Source organism: Gopherus flavomarginatus, chromosome 1, assembly GCF_025201925.1.
Source record: "Gopherus flavomarginatus isolate rGopFla2 chromosome 1, rGopFla2.mat.asm, whole genome shotgun sequence".
NCBI lineage: Eukaryota > Metazoa > Chordata > Testudines > Testudinidae > Gopherus > Gopherus flavomarginatus.
This window is the reverse complement of record NC_066617.1, coordinates 3,381,395-3,396,829: the sequence shown is the minus strand read 5'-3', so window position 1 is coordinate 3,396,829 and position 15,435 is coordinate 3,381,395. Positions and strand designations below refer to the sequence as shown.

At 43.8% G+C, this 15,435-nt stretch overlaps 1 protein-coding gene across 2 annotated transcripts in view; it reads right to left on the bottom strand.

Moving 5' to 3' along the window:
- Positions 1 to 15,435, bottom strand: part of PPP6R2 (protein phosphatase 6 regulatory subunit 2) — a 169,140-nt gene that overhangs the window by 58,656 nt on the left and 95,049 nt on the right. For both annotated transcript variants that reach the window (XM_050920184.1, XM_050920173.1), the window contains 6 exons: positions 14,156 to 14,269; positions 10,418 to 10,544; positions 9,499 to 9,651; positions 5,148 to 5,351; positions 3,530 to 3,594; positions 1,111 to 1,226 (listed from right to left, as the gene is read on the bottom strand). In XM_050920184.1, the coding sequence (XP_050776141.1) occupies positions 1,111 to 1,226; positions 3,530 to 3,594; positions 5,148 to 5,351; positions 9,499 to 9,651; positions 10,418 to 10,544; positions 14,156 to 14,269 (779 nt within the window). The remainder of the gene's footprint in view (positions 1 to 1,110; positions 1,227 to 3,529; positions 3,595 to 5,147; positions 5,352 to 9,498; positions 9,652 to 10,417; positions 10,545 to 14,155; positions 14,270 to 15,435) is intronic.

Genomic DNA, 15,435 nt, shown 5'->3' with positions numbered 1-15,435 from the left:
TGTTACACAATGTTCAGAACCCCAGACGAATAAGGAACAGTGTTCTAGGCTATATGCATCTCAACACCTGATGCAATATTTTATATAACGTTTTTAATCCCTCAGCACTTGTATAACAAAAACATGGTGATATTTAAAAAGATTAAACACATTCCTATGACCCAAAACACTGAAAGTCAATCGAGAATCCAACAAAGCAAACAGAAGACAAAACAAATATATGGGGCCAAGACTGGAAATACACACACCTGAGGAAGAGGGGTACATTTGAGGTGTCATTTAAGAGCTCAGAGGGCATTGTTTGAGATGGATATCAGAGCGTGGAGAGATTCCAGCCCTAAGGACTTCCAAAGCAAAGTTAACTCATGCCATTTCATATTCCTTGGATACTATGTACTTTAACTACTAGTTCTGCCCATGCATTATAATGTACCACCTCAGTTCTGGGCCTAGCTCAGTGTTTAACATGCTATTCTCCAATGCAATGAACCGGGTTAGAGAGCTAAAGAGAATAGAAATAAGGCAAATTCCTCAGCCAGTGTAGCCCCTAAATGGCCAAGCAAACTAGAAGACAACGCTTACAAATCCTTGCCCAATGCAACTTCTCAAGTTGCTAACAATAGTGTTTGATAAGCATGTAAGAAGCCAAGAAAGGTGAAAGATTCCTCTCATCTGCACCAATGTGTTTTCAATTAACATACTTAATTGGGTATCCTTATCTTCTCAGACAAACAAAGGGTTAAGTAGGCTACACAGTGCTTCTCAAACTGTAGGCCAAAGTGAAGTGGGGTCAGAAGAACATCATCTGCCCCTGTACATCTCTCAGAGAATCAAACCTTAGTGATAATTTACTAATGGAAACTACTTTCTCCCATAACACCTCTTAAGCCCCAACACCCACACTTTATTTATTGTCATTTCTTGATCAGCTTCCTGGGACAGGGCCCCGTTCTCCTCTGTAAATCTAAGGTACTGCAAAAACGTACAACCTCCTGTTGAACAAGGCATTCGGACTCTTACGAGCATGTAAAACAAGGCAAAATAAAGTGTTTCAGAAGGAGCTATTCAATCAGAAAAACATGTGATGGAACAGGGACTAGGACCATGTACCTTTAATGAATTCACTGATCTGGGTCTGCATGGGCCCCTTCTCCATATTCTGTACCACAGCATTGGCTATTCGGGTAAGGTGGCCCATATTCCCTCGCCTCATTCCACCTTCTGCCCTGAAAACAGCAACAGTCAGTACCAGTTCAACAAAACACTCATCAACAAATTCTTAAGAGTCATCTGCTGCTGCCACAATTTAACATGTGTAAACAGTAATTACTACCAGTGTGGCAGATTTAAAGATGCTGCATCAACACAGAACAGGCTGAAAGGGATGTGCTGTCTCACAACAGAGGAACCAGTTCATATTGTCTCGGTCAGATAGTGAGAAGGGAAGAGAGAAATCCCATTGCACCGGGTTTACTAGTCATCTATAAAAGCAGCTATGAGATACTAGCACAGAACTAGACCGTTTTTTAATCATCACTTCCCTGAAACAAAGACACAGCAACAGAGAAAGATTTGAATCGTTGTATTTAAAAAGCACTGGCATTGCAGTTGAAAGTAAGACAGAATAAAAGAGATCCTATCTATGACGACATCTTTCCCTCAAAGAGAATTAAAAAAAAAATCAAAATTAAGTCAAATAATAACAGTCACATTGTCCCTGTATTTTTGTTGCTCCAATGCTATCCAAGGAAAGTGTCAATCTCAAAATCAATCAGTAAGTGAAATGGCTGAGCCAATCCTCCTATCCACACTATGCAGAAAAGGACAGAAGTGACTCAGGAATCAAAATATATTAGCTTTGATGGCAGGTCAGCAGGCGGCACTTACACAGCTCAGACCAGAACTACTCAGCTAATATAGAAGAACTGCTTTCAAACTGGCAGGTGCTGACAATCAAAAGAATGGCTAGAACTCAAGCAAGTACCTAATTATTCATTTCAACCCTTCGTTCACATTACAGAATATCTCATCAAATATTCTGGTTTGAGTCAAATATTACTTGTGCAGCTCTAACTGTGCGCAAGGTTGACACAGGCAGCCCTGCTGAATATTGTGGAGTCTGGTCCAAACCAAAGCACATTAAAAACATCATAGAAACACAATGGAAAAGAAGTCTCCATGTCACCCACTACTGAACCCTAGACAAAATACTGTAAAAAGCAAACCACCTCTTTTATCTGAGCTCCTGGAGGAGATGTTGATGATAAAAGCATACAGTAGTACTTCAGTGACATGTAAAACTTTTTACTTTATATTTTTGGAGTAACTGAAATATATCAAAAGTTAATTTTGTGATGGTTTGCTGTTCTAAGGTCAATTCCCCATAAATGCTTTGGAGTCTTCATAGACTTATTGATTTTAGGGCCAGAAGGGCACACCCTGATCGTCCAGATTGACCTGTGTAACACCAGTTGCAGGACTCCCCTGTTTTGCTCATGATGTTACTGTAAAATTCAGTATTAGATAATAAGGTGATAGGCTTTACACAAACCCCCTAGTCAGGATGTTCCTTTTAATTACATGAAATTGTGCCTAAAAATTCAAGCATTAATTATGAGCTAAATCAAGAGCTCCACAAGTGTCTCCTGAATCTCAAAGAGTGACAGAAGTCAAAGCCCAAACAGAGATGACAGAGAGGCAAGGTGGGTGAGGTAATATCTTTTATTGGACAAACTTCTGTTGGTGAGAGAGACAAGTCATAAGGAGGAAAGGAAGAGGTGTTAATGGGCCACCTCACCTTGAAATGTGTGTTAACTACCTAGGCTAAACAATCTGTTCTACCTTGTATTAGCTGTGACACTCTGAGTAAGTTTCATCACCCCCAATCATTTAAGTCTATAAAACAAAATTCAAGTAATATGGACAGACACAACTATGGTTATCAGTGCATTATCAACAACGCAGGGGGACTGTCAAGAGAAATTAGCAAATTGCCTCTACAGCACGTTGAAGCTGTAAAGTTCTATAAATAGCAGCAAAATGTTTAGGCAAGCAAGGAAACGGAAGCCCAGATCATTTTCTTTCACATCAGTCTATTTTCTTTATTTTTAGAGTCGTATTTCACACCAATCACCACATTCCCTGAATGGCTTCCAGAGTTAGAAAATTACACAAGAAATCTAATCTCAAATAGGGTTTCCCAGACATTCTTCTCCCAAAAGTGGGGGGAACAGTACATAGGTTATTTTAAAAAAAAAAAAGCAAGTTGATGTGCTATGTGATGTTCTTTGGGAAACCAAGAATGAAGTGTGTGTTGGAGCACTGTGAGGCTCTTACATGTCCACAAGGGTCTATGTATATGTTTACCGGGTATGTATTTGATTTTTAATATCTGAACAATCCGCATTCTGATTTTCTAGCACATTAGCAAACTTCTCTATTGTCCAAACAATTGAAAGAATATTCAACACAATAGTCAAAATTTGCAGCCCTCAAATTGGGCCCTCCATACAATCAAAAACACCCTTACTGTATTTTGTCATTGACTTCCCAGGCATCCAATATCCTTTGCAACAGGCAGCACTTCTGGAACAGCTAGAGTGGGAGAGATAGCGAGAACATTTCAGACACTGGCTAAAGGAACTCCTGTGGCCTATATTAGACCAAGGATCACTTTCATTAATCTCTTTACACCTTTTATCACTTAAAATTACTTTAAGACAAATTTTAAATGGATTCATCTTGACAGAACAAACTGCACAAGAACGCTAAAAAGGTCCAGCAACCCTCTCAAGTTTTCCTTAAGTGGTTCAATCTTCCTCTATGTCACAGAATTTCCCTTCTCTTAGAGGAGGGGAGAGGGAGTGATTCCTGTAAGATTCTTCACCTTACCCTTAGAGGGTTCATCATCATATTAATGAAGAGAGCTATCAAGGTTTTAAGACAACAGCACAGAATATTCTCAGTATTAGAAGCACAGGCACAGAAAGAGTTGGGAATCTGTAATCACGACAATTGTTTTTTGGGATCTTTTGGTCCCAAGTGTCTATGCATCTTTACTAAAAGGAAAAGTGATCTCTAAACTCACGAAGATGGGTGATATTTTTCCTCTTTAGTTGAAAGAATAAATCATCTGTACAAAGGCAAGTACATTTCCAATCAGAACTGGAAGACCAAAGCAATGTCTAGACACCTTGATAAGCATTACGCTCTCTTCCTGAGCAGTTTGTCAGGCTACTCTCTTGTTAACCAGGACCCGTGCTGAATCCATCCATCTAAAGCAGGGCTCTCAAACTCAAATGACCATAAGGGCCACATGAGGACTAGTACATTGGCCTGAGGGCCACATTATTGACACCTCCCCCCACTCCACACTTTCCATGAGGCCTCGCCCCACCTCTTCCCACCCCTTCCCTGCCCCTATTCCAACCCTTTCCCTGAAATCCCCACCCCAACTCCACTCCCTCCCTGCCCCCAAGGGGTGCAGGAGGGGTGGGGTGTGTGTGGTAGGGGATCAGGGCAGGGAGTTGGGGTGTGGGGTGCAGGAGGGATGAGGTCAAGGCAGAGGATCAGTGTGCAGGAGGGGTGCGGCAGGGGGCTCAGGGCAGTGGGTTGGGGTGCAGGAGGCGTGCGGAATGCGTCGAGTGCAGGATGCGGGAAGGGGCTCAGGGCAGGGGGTTTGACTGCAGGGCAGGCTCCCTGCCTGCCTGACCTGCCCCCACGCCGCTCCACTCCAGGAAACGGATGGAACGTGGGGGAGCAAGGGCACAGGGAGAGGGGAGGTGTTGCTGTTGCTTCAAGCACCGCCCCCAGCATCTCCCATTGGCCGGGAGTGGGGAACCGCAGCCAATGGGAGCTGCTGGGGGCGGTGCCTGAAGCATCACCACCACACACCCCTGCATCTCTTTCCCCACGTTCTTTCCGCTTCCCAGAGCGGCGTGGGGGCAGACCAGGAAAGCAGGGAGCCTGCCCTGCCCTTGGTGCGTGCCGGGCCAGAGTTGCACTAGGTAAACGCTGGGGGAGGGCGGGATAGGGGCCACGAGGAACTCGCGGGCCACAGAAAATAACCTTGCAGGCCTCATGCAGCCCGCAGGCCACATGTTTGAGACCCCTGATCTAAAGCTCTCAAGTGACATTACTAGACTTACATGTGTCACCATAATACTCTCTGGACTGTGGTCTGGAGTCTTCAAGTTCTCTGTGGTCACATTCCCATTCAGCACCTCCTCTTTATTTTCCAGATCATTTGTTGCTGATTTCCCTTCATGCACAGAGTGAGAGAGAATAGCTGCTATGCACAGTTCCACTTGGAAGTGCAAAAAGTTATTCCATGTGTATTTAAAAAATAAGTCCTGGAACAAAATAAAGGATAGAAAAAAAAAATCCATTTAGGACATGTGTCTGATCAGACCTTTACACACACACACACACACGACTAAGTGGAAGCATACTGTCAGTCAGCCCAAAGTACAGATAAGGTACTACACTCAACATAAGCTAGTCTGTGTTATAATGGTGCAGCCTGGTTTCTATGCAGGCTTCACTCCAATAACTGAGGCCTCTTGAGACTGCAGAAGTGTAATCCAATTCACCCAAACAAAAACTTTGTTAACATAAGGGTTATATTTGCACAAGTGCTAATTCCACCAAGATAATCACTAAAAATCAAGGAAATCAACAGTTAAGACAATCTTAATTCACATGCCTTAACAGCATTACTCCTGGGAGGGGAATTCTGTGCCACTGCATACGCACAGAATTCATGTCCGGAACAACAACAAAAAATTTCCGCTGCAGAAAATACATTCAACCCAAGAAGTGCTGCAGTGGTGCCAGAACAGCCGGCTGATCGGCAGTAACAGGTAGCAGCAATCTGCGTTCATCACAGCAGCCTACCGGTGGAGCCAGGGTAGGAGGCAGAGTGGGGTACACAGGCCTCCTTAGGGGGGTGGGTGGGTCACCGACTGGGGTTCAGAAGGGCTAGTGGAGAGGGCAATAGACAGGGGCATGGGCTCAGGATCTAGTGGGGTGACAGCACTGAGCCAGGGGATGAATGGGATGGGGCTCCAGGGCCATATGGGGACAGGGAGTAGGGGGGTGCAGGACCACATGGGGTTGGGGAGTGTGAGGATAAGGACAGACATGTTTGATTGAATGGGAGAGGCTCAGGGTCAGCCAACGTCTCCATGGGGGAGGCTCCCCAAATCCCTAACAATCTCTCCCCCACTCCTCCAAAATAAACTGTTCCATACTTCTACCTACACCCAACAATCCTCCAGGTTCACTCCCAGGCTCCATCCCTCTCTCTCAACTCCTCCGTTATCCCAACTCCCCCAAGCTTTTACCCTGCTTCTGCAGGGTGTGGGAAATACAATTCTGGATTGTAGTTTAAATGAATTACTCAAAGTTCTGTATTAATATGCCTAGTAATATGCAGAGTCTATTTGTCAAAAAAAAATGCTTCATTTTTTTTTCTCTTTATTGTTACAGACATACTTGCTGACAAGTATTTTGAAATAAATAACCAAAATAATTGAAACTGGTGTGATTATATTGTGTTATTTTGACAAAATATGAAGAATTTTGCAGAATTTTAAAACATTGTGCGCATAATTTTTAATTATTTGGCGCAGAATTCCCCCAGGAGTATAACATCTAAACAGCATTACACTAAAATGCACTCACAGATATCTCACATCCACAACAAACTCTTCCAACACATAAGTTATAACCAAACATAATGCACTCTAGTTCCTCTAAATCATACACAAATATAACTATGACTCATAGCACAACTAAATTAAGATATACTCTCTACCTTATGGCTTGGTTGGCTATGACAAAAAATAATCACTGACAATAACTTAACTGTGCCACTCAGAAAACATCAGAAATAATTTTTCCTAAGCAATTTTCTTAGTTATTGTGGAGTTTATTTGGTTTGTACCCCAGGGTAAAGATGAGCAGAGGGTAAAAAAATCTGTTCTTGGAGATCTGGAGTCGGTCTCATTAAACATCTGAGCCTTTACAATATGTAACTAGGCTATTCTGCAGACATTCTGCTGAGTCACTTTAACAGTTAATGTTGAAACAATCACAGAATCATAGTGATGTAGGACTGGAAGGGACATCGATAGGTGACCTAGTCCAGTGGCCACTATTATCTAGAGCATCGCTGACAGGTGTTTGTCTAATCTATTTGCAAAAGACTCCAATGATGGAGATTCCACAAGCTCCCTAGGTAATATGTGCCAGTGTTTAACTACCCTAACGTCTAACCAAAATCTCCCTTGGTGCAATTTAAGCCCATTATTTTTTGTGCTGTCCTCAGTGGATAAGAACAACAATTTATCTTTTCTCTTCTCCAGACTAAACAAACCCAATTTTTTCAATCATTCTTTGTAGGTCATGTTTTCTAGACCTTTAATATTTTTTGTGGCTCTCCTCTGCACTCTCTAATTAGTCCCCATCTTTCCTCAAGTGTAGTACTCAGAACTGGACACAATATTCCAGTTGTGGCCTTATCAATGCTGAGTAGAAGAATTACTTCTCTTATCTTGCTCATAACATTCCTGTTAATACATCCCAGAAGGATATTTGGTTTTTTTGTGACAATATTACATTGTTGGCTTGTATTTAGTTTGTGATGCAATAAAACCCCCAGATCCTTTTCTGCAGCACTCTCTCCTAGGCAGTCATTTCCCATTTTGAATTTGTGCTATTGACAATTCCTTCCTAAGTTTAGTACTTTGCATTTGTCCTTATTGAATTTCATCCTATTTAATTCAGACCATTTCTCTGGCTTGTCAAGATCATTTTGAGTTTTAATCCTGTCCTCCATCTCCTCTCAGCTTAGTATCATCTGCAAACTTCGTAAGTGTAATCTCTATGACATCATCCAAATCATTTATGAAGATACTAAATAGAACTGAACCCAAGACAGATCCCTGCAGGATCCCATTCAATATGCCCTTCCAGCTTGATTGTGAACCACTGATAAGTACTTACTCCCTGAGTACGGTTTTCCAGGCACCTGGGCACCCACCCTATGGTAAATTCATCCAGGCCAGCGTTTCTCAAACGTGCCCACTGTGACTGCATGCAGCCACCAGGGGGTTTCTTGTGGCTACAGCCTTCTGGGATGTGATGGGATGGCAAAATAGTGGTCCCTCCACCTCCCTGTTGCTCCTGAATGCACCACTTTAGGCTATGCCTATACTACGCCACTTTTAGCTATATGGCTGCGTCGCTACAGCTGTGCCACTAAAAGTCATGCAGTGTAGCAGCTGTTTGTCAGCTCTCTGGCTGACAAAAAACTTCCATCCCCAATGAGCAGAGTTTGTGTTCATACACTGTTCACGCTGGCACTTGTCGCAGCAAAACTTTTGTCTTTCGGGGGCCAAGGTCGGGGGGGATTAATACCTCTGAAGGACAGAAGTTTTGTCATTCAATTGTCAGTGTAGCCATAGCCTTAGGGCATGTCTTGACTAGCAACATTAAAGCGATGCCGCACCAGCACGGGGAGAGAGCTCTACCAGCACTACAAAAAACACCTTCATAAGAGGAAACAGCTACCATTGCTGGTGCACTGTCTACAGTGCCACTTTACAGCACTGAATCTTGCAGCACTCAAGGGGGTGTTTTTTCACACCCCGAGCAAGAAAGTTGCAGCGCTGTAAAGTGGCAGCGTAGACAAGGCTTCAGTGTTTATTGCTGGGACCGCCAGACAGGGTTGGGCTCTGTGCCCCTCTGGAGGCACCTGGGCACAACGCTGGAGAAGCAGACAGCTGGTAAGTTCCCCATTTTCCATGGGGTGATGGGGATCAGGCTTTGGGCCTCAGTTCTAGGGTGGTGGGGCGGCAGGTTGTGGCCGAGGGGCTTCAGGCTCCACCTACAGGCTCTGGCTGTACAGCAGGCCCCAGGCTCTGGCTGCAGGGCTTTAGGCTCCAGCCCCCTGTTGACTCCCGCAGCCCTCCAATCCCCACTGTCTCTGGCCCCTGCTGCCTCCCCTGACCCCCAATACAGGGCTTAATTTGTCCCCAGGCTTGCCAGGGCTGAGTAAGTCTGCTGTGAAAAGTGATACTTGTATGTTTGTTAGTATCATTTTTCACAACAGACTTACTAGCTAGCAATAAATAAATTACAGTGATTTGGCCATGTCTATGTGCATATTTATTTGTTTTTCCTAAAGCTAATTAAGTATTTTAGGAGAAGTGTGAAAGCAGCACACTCAAGCTCCCAAAAAATTTGTCCTGAGAACCCCTGATCTAGGCTGTATTTCTCTGATTTATGAGAAGCAAGAGAAGATCTCCTGGTTAAGCCAGGGCGGCCTCTTACTATACTTTCTATCTTGCTTCCTATCTTGAAAGCAATTAGTTACACACTCAGACAGGCATACATCAAATACAGTGTATCTGTCTTTGTATTGCACACATCACAGATAATGTTCTCTGTTTAAACAGCATATTCTTCCACAATATGTCACACTGTATTACTCACAAGTAATAAATCCATGGTATTGAGTCTGCATAGTTCATAGTTAATACTGGGAGTGTTTGTGTGAAGCAGAGCAGCTATTAGTCGAGCTCCATGAAGACGAGCATTCCCCAGTGGCTCCTCCAAGACACCAATTGTAGTCAGGATTGACATTTTCTACCGCAAACAGAAAAAGGAACCAGATTTTGAGTCCATCTCTACATAGGTCAAAATGTCATTACTCTAATCAGACATTAGTCTGATTTTACATTCAGTCGGCTTCATGTGAACCTCCTCTGCCAAGGAAACTGTTTGATACCTAGATCAGCCTTTCCTTCTACCCACTGAGTCATGTCCAGAGACAACAAAGTAAGTGAAATTAAAGAACTTCTGAATCAAAACTAACAATATTCAGATAGTATTTTCTATATCAAATTTCAGAACGCTACAGCCACCAATGAGTAAATACAAATCTTTATTATAAAGGGCTCATGACAGGACAGAAGTCCTGCCCTATGGGAGATACAGCCATCTGTTGATAATCTAACTATCCCCTGGGATTAATAGCAGATTTGCACGCCAGTCAGAACATTCATGAATTCCAACAGGCTATAATTGGAAATGCTTCCTTTCCACACACGTCTCCAAAACCCTAGCTACAATAAAACAATATCCTTAATGTTACTCAAATACAGCAACTCAGCCGCCAAATCCCACCACTTGTTACCTAGACATCTAAAGTCTAAAACTCAACTCTGAATTTCTCTTTGAGGGTTTAAGTTAATTTATTGTAGGATTTGGATTTTTTTTAGTACCTGATGCTTTTAGGTGAGCAAAACTGAAAATATCCAGGAGGTAAATGATCCTACACAGAGAGCAAAGAAAACCTCTGATGTGCATGTTGTCAGCTACTATGAATACAGGAAGGGCTGAGGTGCTTTACCTTGGGGGGATTGAGTAGAAGCTGGTGAAAATCCCTTAGCCGTGGTTCAATACCATGTAAGATGCTGCTATTGACAGTGTAAGACCTTTCAAATCCCTGAGAGAATGAGTCCATCAGTCCCTCCACTCTGTAGGGAGAAAGGTAAAATGTAATATTCAAAACTTGGACAAAACCACCAAGAGTAGTCATGCTTGACTTTATCAGAAACCCATCCCAGCAGTATTATCTGCCTTGTCATTCCCTCTTCAAATCCTAAGCTATTTTCCAAGAGAAACTGTTTACTGCTGGCTGAAGTTTAAAACACTATGTAAATACAAATCCATGAAGCAGAGTTTACTCATCATACTAAGGACAGCAAGGAAAAATAATTAAAATATGTCCCTGTGTTTAACATTTCTGAAATATTTAAGCATTAAAGATGTATCTGGAAGTGTTAATCTTGTACACAATTGTTAAACGCTATAATAAAACTTCAAGACATGTTTATCAAGAATAATGCAAATACACTAGCTGATATAGCCCCGGTCACTTGAGTATTTCTGAATGTACAACAAACATTAATGAACCTTGAAAAGCAGGGAAGCATTATCTTCCTTTTACAGATGAAGAAATGAGCCACAGAGAAATTAAGTGATTTTCCCTGAGCTCCCACAAGCAATCTGTGGCAGAGCTGGAAACAGAATCCAGCTGTCAAGTCACTGCCAGTGCCGTAACCACAAAATAATTCTTGCTTCGCAAGCCTCCTAATGGCCTTGCAAACCTATACTTCCTTCCGCCTGTTCTGAGCAAACAGGAAGGAGTTTCCAGTAGACGAGCAGTTCTGTTGAAAAGGATCTGGGGTTCTAGTCAATCACAAACGGAGTCAAGTCAACGAAGTGATGTAGTTGTGAAAAGGACTATTATCATTCTGGGGTTTATTAACTGGAGTGTTGCATGTAAGACAAAAGAGGTAATTTTCCTGCTCTACTCAGAACTGGTGAGGTCTCAAACGAAGTAGTGTCCAATTCCGGGCACCACACTTTTGGGAAAGAGGTGGATAAACTGGAAACAGTCCAGAGGAGAGCAACAAAAATTATACCTTTTCATATAAGGATACAAAAGCCCCCCACTCTACCCCCCTTCCACCCCTTCCATGAGGCCCCACCTTTTTTTGCCCCTATTCCAACCCCTTCCTCAAATCCCCGCCCCGCCTCCTCCCCTGAGCACATGACTCCCTGCTCCTCCCCCCTCCATCCTGGAGAGCTCTAAGCGCTGCCAAACAGTTGTTTGGTGGCGGGAAGTGCCTGGAGGCAGGCAGAGGAGCAGGGACACGGTGCACTGGGGGGAAGGCGGGGCAACGGTGAGGGGAAGTTGGTAGGCTGTAGCAAATAACTCTGCAGGCCGCATCTGTGTGTTTGAGACCCCTGGTCTAGATTTACTTGGGGCTTGGCTACACTGGAGAGTTGCAGCGCTGGTGGTGGGTTTACAGCGCTGCAACTTAGTAACTGTCCACACCTGCAAGGCACATCCAGCGCTGCAACTCCCTGGCTGCAGCGCTGGCTGTACACCTGGCCTGCTTGGGGTGTAACGATTGCAGTGCTGGTGATGCAGCGCTGCTCATCAAGTGTGGCCACCAAAAGTGCTGTTATTGGCCTCCAGGGTATTAGTAGATATCCCAGAATGCCTGTTCACAACAAATCGGAAGAATGGCTGAACTCCGAGCTCCCCCGAACTGCTTATTTAAAAAACAAACACAGCTCCTGTTTGCTGAGCGAACGGAGGCAGGCAGGGGAATTGCTTTGGAATGTTCACAGCTGTTTGCTTGAAGAGAGAAACGGCACGCTCACACGGCAGAGGGGGAGGGGGGAGTCCGTGCTGAGCAGCTGCTTATGTGGTCTGAGGGCTATTTAGGAGTGCATAATTTGCATTTAGTGAATAAGAGAGGGGTGGGGGAAAGGCTCGAAACTTTTAAAATGATTGAAGGTAGGTGCTGTGTGTCTTCCAGTCCTTAGAACTTGCAAGGCAGGGAGCTGAGAACAGTGTCAGCTCCAAAAATCCACTCTCTCTGTCTCCCCCACGCTCCCTGTCACACTCCACCCCATCCCACCCCCGTTTTGAAAAGCACGTTGCAGCCACTTGAACGCTGGGATAGCTGCCCACAATGCACCACTCCCAAAAGCGCTGCAAATGCTGCAAATGTGGCCACACTGCAGCGCTGGTAGCTGTCAGTGTGGCCACACTGCAGCGCTGTCCCTACACAGCTGTATGAAAACAGCTGTAACTCCCAGCGCTGTACAACTGTAAGTATAGCCATACCCTTGGTCCTGCGTCAGCACAGAGGGCTACATAGCATCACCTCTTGAGGTTCCTTCCAGCTCTACATATCTAAGATTCCAGTCCCCATTTATTGTTTGGAGAGTTATTGGCCGACCTTGTGAGGCCCTTGCACTCAGCTTGGTGGCATTTTCTGTCTGGATATAACATGATAAGTTTTGAATACTTCATCTGATCAAATTGTCAGGGAATGATCAACCCTATTGATTATGGTAAAAAACAGAAAAAACAAAAGGGGAAAATGGGGGCATGGAGCCCAAGGCATCTGGTTATCACAGCCATAGTTTCAATCACTTCTACTTTTTCTACAGATCAAAGAACCTGCTGATGGCAGAAGCTAGCATATTCCAGCATAACAATATCCCTCTCTGACAGACTGAAGGAGAGAGAGGGAGGAAGGAAGGGGAATGGAAAGGCATTTGGGGAAGGGACACACACAGAGTCCCTGACATGGGGGAGAATGGATTACTCCAGTATGGGGGAACAGGGGTGTGCCGGAGGCCCTGAGATGAGGGGAATGGGTGACTCTTGTATGGGGGGAGGAGGGTATGAGGATGCAAAGAGCTGCTGGCATGGGTGATAGAGGTTGGAGGCACACAGGGAGATTGTGGAGGGATGCTAGGAGTTCCTGGTGTATACAATGAGCTTGGCCTACAAACACAGCGAAGTGTGCCTCCCCTTACTTATAGCATTCTCCCAGTCCAGATGTCTGAAGAATTATTCTTCTGCCTACTGTATGCCACAGATGGGAGAGACCCAGCCAGGAACCCTTGAGCCCTGCCATTTCAGATCATCATAGCCCCTGGCTCTTTGGTGTCCGCATCTCAATTTTTACAATTTCAGCTTTGAATATTATTTTCTATTTGCTGATTGATTGTTTGCCCAAGCCTCATCCCCTCCCCTTCTTCCCCCACTACCGGCCCTCCATGCTCCCCTCCATTCTTCCTTTTGTTCCCCTTTCTTATTCTCCCTACCTCCCCCTTGATGCCTCACTTCCATGTCTTCCTTTTCCCCACTCCCTTGCTCCAGTTTATTCTTCCCCCTTCCTGTCATTCTCCCTCATTTGCCCCCACAAACACAGAAATAAAAAAAAAATAAAAAAAAATTTTAAATGAAGAATTGGAACTAAAAAGCCATGTGCCCACCATAACCATGTTTATGTTGTACCTCTTTTTCCAACCTTCTGTTTTTATTTAGATTGTAAGTTCTCTGATGTAAAGATTTGCTTTCCTATGTGTTTGCCCCTAGCACAATGCAGTTAGAACCCTGAGATGCTACATGGAAGAACAATTACTGCATTTAAAAACAGTTTTTCTTGTATTTATTTTAGGCAGCCCCTGAAAGTATGTCAAGTACTTATTTTTTGAACAGAGTAAAACTAGATTTTGAGCTGTAACATTTCCTTGCTGAAGGGAGTAAACCTACCCAGAGCGCCTTGTCTCCAATAAGGTTAATAAAATCTGAGTTCCATTCACTATGCAGTTTTCAGTCTGGTCTCCATCAAACATGTTTTTCAAAAGCTGCTCCACACATTCCTGCCTGTTAAATGACACACAGGAGTTAAAGAAAGGCATTAGAGATATAAATAGTTCGCAGTATTAATTGTTTTCATTTTAAAACTACTCAATCCCTTTCTGAAATAAAGAAACAGTAATTCTTTGGAAAGACAAATGAGGGGAACTCCCCTCTCAGTGGCAGATATGCCAGGGATGGACCTATTGTCAGGTCTAGGAGTATGCCTATCTATAGTTTGGGCATGTACCTGATTACACCACCGAACCAAAAAGTGGCTCTATCTCTCATGAGCAGAGGAATACCTCTACATTATGTAATATATGCCATCATATGCCAGCAATGCCCCTCTGTTATGTACATCGGCCAAACTGGACAGTCTCTACGGAAAAGGATAAATGGACACAAATCAGACATTAGGAATGGCAATATACAAAAACCTGTAGGAGAGCACTTCAACCTCCCTGGCCACACTACAGCAGACCTTAAGGTGGCCATCCTGCAGCAAAAAAACTTCAGGACCAGACTTCAAAGAGAAACTGCTGAGCTTCAGTTCATCTGCAAATTTGACACCATCAGCTCAGGATTGAACAAAGACTGTGAATGGCTTGCCAACTACAGAACCAGTTTCTCCTCTCTTGGTTTTCATACCTCAACTGCTAGAACAGGGCCTCATCCTCCCTGATTGAACTGACCTCGTTATCTCTAGCTTGCTTGCTAGCATATATATATTGCCCCTGGATATTTCCACCACATGCATCTGAGGAAGTGGGTATTCACCCACGAAAGCTCATGCTCCAAAACGTCTGTTAGTCTATAAGGTGCCACAGGATTCTTTGCTGCTTTTACAGATCCAGACTAACACGGCTACCCCTCTGATACTCTACATTATGAGCTGCTAGTTGGCCAATGCCATGCACTCAATCTATTTAACTTACCAAAGAAAGGTTAAAAGGCAATTTGATCACAGTCTATAAGTACCTTTACAGATCCCATGGAGAAGATATCAAATACTACCGGACTTTAATCTATCTGCCAAAGGCATAAGAAGATCAAATGACTGGAAACTGAAGTCAGAAGGGCTCAAACTGTAAATAAGATGCAAATTTTCAACAGTGGTGGTTACTGTCTACTGGAACAAATTACCATCAAGAAAAGTGGTAAAATCTACACCTCGGGATGCCTTTAAGTAA